Source organism: Cynocephalus volans, chromosome 13 (genome assembly GCF_027409185.1).
Source record: "Cynocephalus volans isolate mCynVol1 chromosome 13, mCynVol1.pri, whole genome shotgun sequence".
Classification (NCBI taxonomy): domain Eukaryota; kingdom Metazoa; phylum Chordata; class Mammalia; order Dermoptera; family Cynocephalidae; genus Cynocephalus; species Cynocephalus volans.
Window position 1 is genome coordinate 70274986 of NC_084472.1, and position 12064 is coordinate 70287049.

General features: G+C 42.5%; 1 protein-coding gene across 3 annotated transcripts in view; it reads right to left on the reverse strand.

Annotated features, from left to right (window-relative positions):
• Positions 1-430: 430 nt before the first annotated feature.
• Positions 431-12064, reverse strand: part of ZNF516 (zinc finger protein 516) — a 67037-nt gene continuing 55403 nt past the window's right edge. The window contains exons 3-6 of one of the 3 annotated variants that reach the window (XM_063077230.1): positions 9727-9831; positions 8788-8840; positions 1240-1280; positions 431-733 (exon numbers count right to left, since the gene is read on the reverse strand). In XM_063077230.1, the coding sequence (XP_062933300.1) occupies positions 1272-1280; positions 8788-8840; positions 9727-9831 (167 nt within the window). In that variant the 3' untranslated portion in view covers positions 431-733; positions 1240-1271. The remainder of the gene's footprint in view (positions 734-1239; positions 1281-8787; positions 8841-9726; positions 9832-12064) is intronic. The other 2 variants (XM_063077232.1, XM_063077231.1) reach the window with 2 other exon arrangements.

Consider the following 12064-nt stretch of genomic DNA (forward strand, 5'->3'; position numbering starts at 1 on the left):
ACACATGGGAAATGCAAACGGCCCAGGCGGGTAATGCGATGGAACCGCTGAACAATCAGGACCATCCCTCGGCCCCCGCTCCACCAAGCCCCATTGCCACAGCACCTGGACGCCACCTCCTTCCTCTCTTTTACTTGCTATTTTAAATACCCACTAAGACCAGGAGAGGCAGTAGTATTAATACTTTATCAACCTCAAATCCACCGTCTGTTCCGACATCACCACTACAGTCCTTCTGAGCATGAGGAGGCCTATTACAGTGCTCAGCTGCTCCGCTCTGTCCAACACACACAAGAAGTGTCTCTTTTTCCAGTGTCTCAAACTTGTCTTGAATAATACAGATGCCTTGCGCTCCTACTGTGCCTGCCGGTACCACTGTTTATTATAAGAAAATATGGGACTATGGTCGATGAGCACATATATGCATATATAATATCTACATGTAATTCTAGAGCATAGCATCTTAATTTATTTTTCAATGCTTAACAAGGAGAGGCATCTCCCATGTATCCACTCCAGCACAGCGGCTCCAGGATTTGAGGTGTCTGGTCGGGAGTTCTCCAGCTGCTCTTCCACCAGGTGGCCGTAGTCGCTGTTGGGAGGCTGCTGGAAGATCGGGAAGGGACTGCTGATGGCCGTTACGGGGCAGCCAGGATGCGTTGGAAACATGCCTTTAGGTTCCCTTTCTGAGAGGCACTGTCTGGACGGTACCTGTGTTAGAATGGTCTCTCCCCTGGGTGAGAAAAAGACAACAAGAGAAAAGCTCATTTCTGCTTTCTGTTTTCTAAATGCATTTTTCCTGTTAATTTTCTCATCAACACCCAAGAACACAAACAGTGACCTTCACGAAGCAAACTAGCCAGGCAGGCAAAGACCCCTGACAGGAGCTGTAACTCACTTTATACAAACACGAAAATATTTTAAATTTGCCTTGTTGTCTTACAAAGAGGCAGCTTAAAAAAAAATCATTTCTAATGATTCGGAAAGGATCATTAGAGTTCTCTGTTTCCCATATTAGAATGGCAAATAATAGTTTCTGAATCAGCTCTGGAGAAAAGGTTAAAAGACGGCAAGATGGGATTAGGGGAGGATTTGAAAAAAGCAAAGCAGATTTACAAGTGAATGATAGTTCCAAAACAAGGCTGAATTTGGGGCCATACAAACAAAAAGCAAAGCACAGCTCTCACACAGGTCTGTCAGGACCTGAGAGAGCTTTCACCAATTTCCATAAATAATTACCGTGTTGGAAAAACAGAAGGGGTATTCTAAAGTCAAGTGAACTGCAAGATAAAAACGAGAATAAATGTGAGCCTGCAACTTTTAGAGAATGCTCTCAAATGACATTTGAAGCATCGCAGTTGAACAATGATGCTTACAATCTGAGGTCGGAAACAACATGGCAAGATTAATCTTACTTAACTGCATTAACCTTCAGCTAAAATCTTGATGAAGTGAAACCGACCACTTGAAATTAACATGCGTACATAAACTGCAGCACTGGTAAAACCCTAACTGGTTTCCAGCTATGCCTATGGGAACCCTAGGAATAAGGGGGGGGGGGGGAGGTCTGGTTGACATAATGAATTAAGTGCTTCTCTTCAGTCAATAGTTTCAGAAAACTCCTATTTAAAGCGTCCCTGCATTTATCACATCTACCAGTCCACATGCAGTGGAAGTCAGAAAAGACATTCAACAAAATTTTATGAGGGGCTAGGGGGTGGGCGAACTCTGTAGACAGCCGTTTATTTGAAATGTAGGAAACAGTAACCGAATGAGGGATGTGATAAAACTTCCTTAAGTAGATGGCGAATTTCCTGCAGTAAACAGAGGAAGATGTTTTACATTTTTGCACAGTGACATCACACCGTGGCGAGATCTCTGAGGTTCTGATGGGAGGTGTTCTTCACCCACAGGGCTGACTCGGAACCAGATACATTCAAGAGGGAAAACGGCCTTTGTGTTTACCAGGAGAAAAATCGGGTCATTGTTAGCTGCTGGGTCTTTAGCCTAGAATGTCTCCAGGAAGTAACTGTATGAAGCAAACAGACATGCCAGTGATTCTATGAAGTGGGCAAAGAATGTGTATGAGCACTTGTGTTGTATGTTCTAGATTTTTTACAGACTACATCCCCCAGGGTACATCCACCTGGGTGTCTCTTCCTTTGGACCAGAACACACACATTTGCATCGGGCAGAGTAAAAAGGATGGATGAAGAGCAGCAGGGACCACTGCAGAGGGGACAGGAATACAGCCTTCTCTCCATAAAGGGCTGACATTTTAAACTGCAAGGCTTAGAAAGTTTTAAAAATATTTATTTTAGAAGGACTGCAAAGTCTGGGTAAAATGAACAACTAGGCTGTTAAATTGCATTCATAAATCCTAATGCACAGATACCTATTTTCTCTTTATAATTGAAGGTATGTGTTCAAATACCTCATTTTTTGAGTCATCGTAAAGTATTGATTCATTGGGGCCACCATTTTATTACCCAATACAGCAGTCCTATGGGGTTTTAAGAAATAACTAGAAAATGGAAGAAAGGAGCCAGGCAAATATTTAAGTGGACACTTTGTAATATTCTGAGCACCTGGAAGTTGTTTTTTCCACAAGGAAGAGTGATCAGAGAAGGAGAAACTTTTAGAAAATCTGGCTTTCCTTTTTCACAGCTGTGAACTGTGAGCTTTTCAGTAATGCCAAAAGAAATAGTACTTTTTTAAGGCATTTCAGTGTTCCAGGGATGGATACTGACTTCTGGAACTTTATGAGGTCTACTTTTTTCCCTTTTTTCTTTATACGGCAATGGAACGTATATGAGGGAACTTCAAAAAGTTTGTGGGAAAACAGAACTGAAAGATAATGTGAATCTTTCCATGAACTTTTGATGTGCCCTAGTATGTAGTCATGGGTGTGGACCAATGGAATGTTCACAAAAAAGCCTAAATCCCCCAGAATACACAAGAACCCTCTCAGCCTTCACAGGGAGGGCAGCCCACAGAACAGGCTTGTGTGATGTGCAAGGCACGGTGCTAAATGCCTAAGGACCAGCTACACACAACACCTTATCGACTATGACCTTTCCCCAGCACGCCGTCATCAGTAAGCAGGGGTTCGTGTGACCATGGGTAATTTGAGGTAAGTCACTTGTTACATTCACTACTTCTGGTAGCAAATTATACTTAGAGAGAATGGGTAATGTGTTCTAAGATGCTTGTTTTGTTTCATGAATAAGAAAAGCCTAAACAAATGAGCTAAATTTTGAAATCTGATCTGTGATGCTGAGAATCTAAAAGTAATACTGAAAATAGATTATACATATATTCAAATATACCAACCTATATGATTTCTCCATCATTTGTATTATAACATCCATAGCTAAAAATGAGACAAATTAGGCTGCCATTTGTTTTTCCATTTCCTGTTATTTTGATTAATGGAATTATTCCTCCAGCTTAACTATTTTAAAATAACATTTAGAATAACAAGAAATAAACTATTAATCATAGTCTTTAAAGTTTGGCAAGGAATCCAAACAAATCAAAACACCAGATTTCATATTTCAGCAGTCTGGTCTTTTAATTCTCAAAACCAGGGGGTTGCAGGGTGGGTAATTTTTCTTGGTTTCAAAAATTATTTTAATTTGCAATGGTCAACAACATAACAGAAAAAAAAAACAATTTCTCTGCAACACGAAACAAACCTCCCAGTTTTTTCCAACATGCACGAGACAATAATGCCCATATTTCAGCATATTATTTTTCAAAAAGTGCTCTTTCTAATGACAAATATTGATGATTACTAGAAACTAAACCTTTAATCAGTTGTGTTAAATATGTGACAAAGCATTTTTGAAATGACAATATGAATGAACCCCTCCTCTTGTTTAGAATTTGGTTTGGAATATTAGCTGTCCTTTTGATCAGAACTGTCTTAATCAAAAATACAATAAGCACCAACCAAGGGTGCCGGTACTGCCACTGTCTGGAAGACCCCGCCCACAGCTGTGGGTGCCCCTCATGAACGCTTATGTTTCTCTAGTTTGCTTACAATAAATGCAAAAGAACGAGATACCTAGAAATCAGATACCGGGACCACACGCTATCTACTGGAAAGCCTACTATTCAACTGAGATCTTTAACTTCTAAGGTTTCCACCCTCCTTTCCACTCTCACTGCCTATCAGAGGAATGGATACATAAAGAAACGACTGCCTGGTTTTCCTGACGTTCTCTGGAATCTCATACACTAAGAGCCTATAACACGGAAGAGACTTAAACAGTACATGTGCAGAAAAAAAGACTGCTAACAAAGACACAGCAAAAGGAAATTATATGATTTTATTTCTCCTCAAAGTTCACGGGTGTGCCAATAAGAACCTTTATTCTGACCTAACGATGAATTAAATCAACTTCAGCAGATTTACCTAGACCTCACACCTATTGAACTGTTTCACTGGTATGGTATATTGTTAGAATGTTCCACTATAGAAAATTCAAATATTAATATGGCAAAGTAAAGGCAGTTGTTCTATGGTTGTACAAAAGCCAATGATGCCTATCCACCAAAAGGAGGTCTTTTGAACAGGGTGTAGCAACTATGTCTATATTGACAATGCTTTTCTCAAACTAATAGTTTTCCTGTATCCTCCCCTTAAGGAACAACTAACAACTAGATTCTTAAACAAAACAAGAGCATATACAAGCACACTGGCAGGTTCTGACAAAGCCAGAAGACACCATGCAAAGAAAACAAGCCATTACGCTTAGTTCCACAGCACAATCTATTCACCAGCTTGCCAATGACAGGCATATCTGCAAAGGCAAAAATGTGTATATTCACGTTCACACATGTGTTCACCACGTAATACTCTACGTGTCATTTTTCTCTAGTTAGAAGAACAATTGCTTATTTTTAGGGTAACTGACAATAGCTAACAATAACTAACTTACTGAATGTGTGCTCTATGCCAGGCATGGTGCGTCTTACTATTTAATTTTCACAGCAAGAATACAAAGTGCTGCTATTATCATTATTTTATAGATGAGGAAACTTAGGTTAAATAACATGCCTAAGGTGGAGAATTAAAGTTAGAGTCTTCTGTTCAATAACCCAATATCCTAACAATATACATTACTCAGGTCTCTCAGAGTAGAATTAGCTGACCTTAAATAAACTTAAATGTTGATCGTAAATAAACATATTCTCCACCAGGACCTCCCTTCTCCACATTAAACCTGTACAAGTACATTCACCTGCCTATTGGACAACCTACTTGGATCTCCGAAGCATCTCAAACTTTGCTTGAATATAATCTGAAAATAGCTTATCCTGCTCCTCCTTCCAGGCTCAGGGAACAGATCCTCCCCAAAGCCAGCTGCCGTAAGCCAGACCTGAGGCCAACTCAATTCCTTCCCTGTCCTTCCCCCACATCCCATATCCAATCCCTACATTCTATTCCTCCCAAACCTCTCTCGAATCCACCTGCTCTTCTCCAGCCCCACCCAGACTGGGGCCACCTTGTCTCTCACTGGAATTACACCAAGTGCCTCCAGGGGGCATTCAACCATCTGCCAGGAACTACCGCAAATCCATTCTCAGTACAGTCCACTCTGATCATCTTTCTAAAGATACAACACTCAAGACGTCATCCCCCGCTCAGGCTCTCCATCACCCTCAGGATGAAGTGCACTTGACTTCTGCCCACCCGCTCTGGCTCTCCCTTCTCCAGCCACACTGACCCCTCCTACGGTTCCTCCAGCAGAACATGCTCTTCCACCACTGGGTCTTCCACGTGCTGGGCTTCTTTCCAGGAATGTCCATCCCTCCGCCCCCAGCATGGTCTTCTCAGGGTCCTAAGTCTGGGTTATAGGCCCTGGCTGGGCCATAGTCCTGCCCCACTCTGCCCTATTTCCTGGTCTAAACTACTCCCTAGGCCTTAAGAACCATAGAAGCAGGAAAAATATTTCTCTTCTCCCCAATATCCTGCACAGACCCTGGCACACTGTGAATGAGTGAATAAATGACTATTGCAAAACTGAACTTCCAAGTATTGTTTCTGTCAGATAATTTAGCATCTGTTAAGTATACCTATAAAAATCCATCAACTTTAAGTGTCACATCAAATAATTTCTATGTGAATACACAGTGCTGTATGATCCAAAAAAAAAATTCCCTTGATCCACAGCTTCCAAAACCAATAGGAAAATAATCTGATTTAAATATTAACTAGCTAATGTTAGTAAAGCGGGCTAAACATGAAAAAGAACATGGCTGATAAGTATGAGTCATATTCTAGACATAAACAACTACAGAAAATTGTTCTATAAACCTACAGCGTATTAAGTTTAACATTGCAACTGTGACTTGTAAATGACAAGAACTACAAGATAGGAAAGAAGAACTCTGATATTTGAGCCTCTACCTATTATTGGTATATTTTTCAATTATTCTGTCCAACAAATCTCTATGGGAATTCTAAAAGATATAGTTCCTAAGTAGGTTAAGGAAAATGGAATTTCCTTAGAGAACCAGAATGTTCACTGACAAATCACAAAAGCTACTTTAACTATAATAAAGGACAAAAAAGTACTATCAGAGGCTGTGATCTCCAATATGGAATTAAACAAACTAACTGCTACAACAAGAGAGGCACACAAATCTAGCCCAATGTCACAGGCCACTGTCATATGAATGAAAAGAAAGCTAACCCTCGCAAATCCTCACACCAAGAGCTAACGCATACATTAGGTCTGAAATCCACATTAAATTAGACCACAGTACTGAGTTACTGTAAATATGAAGCCTTAATAATTAAATAATTTAATTCACATTAAATAATAATTAAATAATGAAATAATTCACATTAAATAAGGCCACAATATTGAGTTACTATAAACTTGAAACTAAGAGGCTAGTTGGTAATAAGAACTTTGAAATAACAGCATTTTAGTTTACAGCGGCAAAAACAAAATACATATATATCTTTTCTCTATCAGAATCAAGGATAAGTAACAATTATAAATTCTCAGCATCACTATAAGGAACGTAGAAATAACTGAGAATACAGTCTCAGTGATTTGCTTTTTTGATCTCCTATTTCTCCCTACGACAGAAGCATTTTAAAGACGATGAGGCAGAATTAATATGCGGCAGATAAATTGGTGTCTTCCTGAAAAATCTCACTGAGTTATTCATAGATCAGCTTGGTGCTTCCCGCCCCTGTCAAACACTCTTATCAAAAAGCCAGGACTTTGGTGGATTTAATGGGTCGCCTGTGTAAGTAGGAACACTCTGGATTCACTCCAGTTGTAATCTCAATATGTAATTCTCCAATTATGGCATGACCTTGCTGATTCTCCATCCCATGAACACATCACAGTGACTCTTTTGTGGCAACGGGGTTTTACTTCTGCTAAAAAGGACAGTGCTACCTATTTCATGTTGAGGTCACTTGTATTTAAAAATCTTTTAATTCAGTATTCAGCAAGATGTTATATTTATTTCATAAATTTGAATGGCATGATGAAATAACTGCTTTATATTCTAAAACTACAGGTTTTATTAAAAGAGACAGAAGTCACTTGCTAAAAAACTAATAGCAAAGCATTTTGACAATGATATATGAAGAAAAGTCCTTTAAGAACAAATAGAAATTATAAAAATGCAATAAAACAATAAACAAAATCTCTGATTGGGTAATGCCAGTTCCATGCCCAGCTCAATCACTAACTTGCAGTGGCCCCTGGTGACGCCACTTCATGTCTCATACCTGTTTCCTCTAGTGGAATAAACTGGAATGACTCTCACGTTTCCTTTGAGGAGGTCTCACGAGACCACGATGGTTGCTGAGATTCCCTGTAGCCCACCGTCGTTCTTAACACCCACCATGAAGCTGACAGATTTGTTCAGGCAGGGCATACTGACTCGACTGGACCACTCAGAAAGGACTTGAGATGTTTAATCTGGGGCAAAGAAGCTCTTTCTTCATTGACAAAGGGGAGACTTTGCTGTTACAGAATCTTCTGAGGCAACTGGTTAGAGAGCTAGAATGTTATGCAAAGAATGCTTGTGTGGGAACAAGACAACGGGGTGACATTCTCCAGGAGGGACACAAGGGGTGAAGAGCAATAAAAAGCACCTGCTCTCAGCCCAAGACCCTACGGGAGACCACCTGCAATGGGATGGGGCTTCACTACCTCAGAGCAATTGTCCCAACCCCACAGTCTCACAGGAGGCCTGTCATTTCCTCTGCACATTGAAAGGTTGATGCATGACAGCAGACATCTATGAGAACACACACTATATGCACACACACACACATATGTTTACAAACTATGGCTGTGTCAGTAATGCAGAGAATCAAGGCACACAGCCATGAAACACCACACTGAACATGAAACATTTCTTATGGAGTAATACAAAAGTAATGCTCTCAAAGGAAGTTAAACTTAATTTATTCTCAAGCAAACTTATGTCCAAAGACATCTTGGAAAAAGGTACGAATTTCTAGTGTTTTAAGTCCCCACCAATCTCCACCAGCTCCTTTGTCCCTACTCCACCGACAGCCAGCTGCATGCACCTAACCTATGTAGTTCATGATGAAGATAACCTTCAATGAACACCGATCACCTATAGACTGCCCTGAGAGTCAGGTGCTGAACAATAGCAACGTAAAATTATTTACACATCTGGTAGAAAAATACTTTGGGTGCTTTAGTGATGAGCCATGGTAGTATACTCTTCCCAGCTACCACATGAAAACCCAGACATTCAATTAATCATAAGACCTACTTGTTTGGGGGCATCTGCGGCGGTGGTGTGAACTTCAGAACCTCGGGGCACCACTGTGGGAACAAGGGGTTTGTTAACAGATGAGCATGCGAGCTTCCTGACAACGTGCACGTGATACGGAGTCCACTGCAGATTAAGCACTTTCACAAAAAAAGACACCAATGCCTAGCCTGTGGCCGGGAAATACCAATTTACCGTAACACTTACAGTAAGAGACTGTGAAAATGGCTGCCTGGGGCCGCTGCCCTTTTTAATTCAGACTTCGCTGCTGAAGAAAGCAATCACTGACAACATTAATTATCAGTGTGTGTGCACTGGGAGCCTCCTCGTGCATTACTCGCCATTAGGCCTGTGTCATTCTGCATCGCACGGGCTCATGTATGCATCCTTCACACTTGTGATAAAGAACCCATCTCCCTGTCTCTCTAATGCTCCTGCAGTGTCTTGACACACAGGTTTGTGCCTGACCGAGTCTCAAGCAAGCTCTTTATCGAAAGGCTGAGGGGATTTTATCACTGCCCCGTGCAAGGGGGTCTGGGTATATCCCACAGTGTCCAGTCAGTGCCTGTGAGGAAATAAAGCCGGGCCATACGTTATGCCGAAGGGGGGGCTTTGATTTCAATTTGTGCTGGTGGCAACAGAATTCATTAGCATATTCATTTCTGAGGAGCCCACTCTCTAATTAAAATGGAACATTTACAAACAGGCTCATCTCAAATTAAACCACATGGCACTTCGATGCAAAGAAAGGAAGAAAAAGCACTCAGGTGCTGAATGGGAGGGCTCGGTATAGAATCCCAGAGGTGGATGGGGCTGCCCCGCCTGACAGAGGCTGAGATCAAAACGGCGATAGACCCTCTGACACTGGTAGAGAGACCTCCCTTCCCCCGCCGCCCTAGGGACCGTGGCCACATCCAACCCCTGCAGGGGTGGCCGTACCTGTGTGCACCCGCATGTGGGCCCTGAGGTGGCTGGGCTGGTGGAAGCTCTTCCCGCACTCGATGCAGACGAAGTCTCCCGGGCGGGCCTGTGTCCGGAGCATCCCTGTGGTGGCGTGGTGGCGCGGTGGTAGCATGGCATGGTGGTGGCAGCGTGGTGTTGAGGAGGTGGGGGGGGGCGGTAAGAGGAAAACACCATTAGTCTGTCTAGCGTGTCATCAAGCGAGGCTACCTTCAGGGCCTGGTGACAACTGTCAGCCTTCATCTTAGCACACTGACAGGCCAGACACGCTCAGGAGGTGAGGATGCATAAATTATAGTGAATTAAAAGTCGCTCCCGGGATAGGGCTGGGGCAGGAGGTGCCCGCCAGGCAGCGTGTCAGGCGCTGCGGCCCCAAGCAGCTGGAAGCTGGGCCAGCCATTGCCTGGCGCTGTCAAGCAGACACCTGGCAAATCAGAGTGGCACCGCATGACAGCAACAGGCACACAGATAACAGGCAGTGAGCAGGACTGGAGCCTGTGTACCCCTGGACAGAGTGAGTGCAGCCTGCAGCAGGGAGCCCACCTCCGGCCCTCCACTGCCAGCCTTGAGAACAGACAGGGGACATCGGCCAATAGGGCCTCTGACAGGCTCCTCTGCCCCTGTGAGTGTGTTCACCACCAGCAATAGGGGGCAGTACTGAAGTCCAACCTTTCCCCCCGAAGGTCAGTCCATGACATCAAGCTTAAACCACTGGGCTCTGTGCCCCTTTTGATCCAAAAAGACACACTTGACTTTTATTAGAAAAGGACCGTAGAGGGTGTCTGTCTGTCTACCTTTTGTCTCTGAAGAAAAGAAAAGGCTCCTTTTTCAGGTAATGGTAGCTCCAAAGAACTTTCCCTGGGTCTGACCGTCACTGTTACACTCAGTGGTAACTCAATGGGAAGGAATAAAACAAAGATATTAACTAGAAAAAGTTATGCCTGTAGCAATAACTTAGTAACAGCATTTCATTTAGCTGAGTATGTATCTGAAGTCTGATGCTTGCCTGGAAAAGGCAACGGAAAGGTGACAAAAGGTTCCTCAGTCAAATTAGGGGAAACACGAATCTTCAATATGGTCTTTCTTGCCCAAATTCAGAGCGGCCCACAGAAAAAACAGCACAACATCATTGTGACACTGTCAGTAATGATCACAGAGGTAGAGACCAAAGAAATATGTGAACTGTGAGGTCATACTCACCAAATTTCTTATCTGACAGATCATGAAAATGAGCCCTAGAGAAATTTAAGAACTTGCCCACCAAGTACCTGATCTTCTGTTGCCTTCTTCAAGAATGCAAAAAGAATAGTAAGAAAATCTCTAACCAATACCTGTCCCACTGTCATTAATGAAAGAGTGCTGTCTAATGTTAAAAGGGTACACCATCCACCGAGAAACATGAAGATAGTAACTCCAACTGAGTCACTGAATGCCCCATGTCACCACTGTTTACACATCCTTGTCCTAATACTTCTAGTCTGTGCAACGATTTTTTTGGATATGACCCCAAAAGCACAGGCAACAAAAGCAAAAACAGACAAACAGGACAACACTGAACTAGAAAAGGTGTGAATTGAGGAAAGGAAGTAGTCAGCAGAGTGAAGAGACAACCTGTGGAATGGGAGAGAATATGTGGAAACCATACAAGGGGTTAATATCCAAAAAACATAAGGAACTGAGACTTAACCAAGCAATGTGGGTGGAAGCAGCCAGGAGCAGGGCCTGACGCTCCTAAGGGCTGCCCCAGGGATGCTCACGGTCAGTCATTTTGATTATACATATTCAGTATGAAAAAAATTCTACCACTGTCAGCTTCTGTCAAATACCTGACATATCTAACCTTTCAGGAATGTCTTTCTATCCTCTTATTCTGGTCTAGGAAACTCTGCACTTTAAAAGCAATTTTGCTTCCCATTCATTTCATTATAAACACTACGCAGTTGAGCTACTGTAAAAATAATCTCTGACAGTTTATCTTGGTTGTCTGGATTTTCCTAGGTATAATCCTGGACTGCATCCAAACGTAGGTTCTAACTGCACCCACACAAGATACCTACTAATGATAATATCCTCAATGTCATTTGTGTCTGTTGGGAAAACAGAATAATTTAATTAGGCCCCCTTGCCTTAGGTCCTGTTGGGGGTGGTGCAGCGCATTCTTTGTAAACAAGTTGTGTGCAGGTGGAGCGTCTACTGCCTTGGGCGTCTGCCCCACGTGGCCATGCTCTCAAACCTATGGCTCCAAGGACCTTTTGGCTGGTTACCTAGCTCCTAGACCTGCATGTAAGTGTTTTCTGACCCAGTCTGGACAACGGGC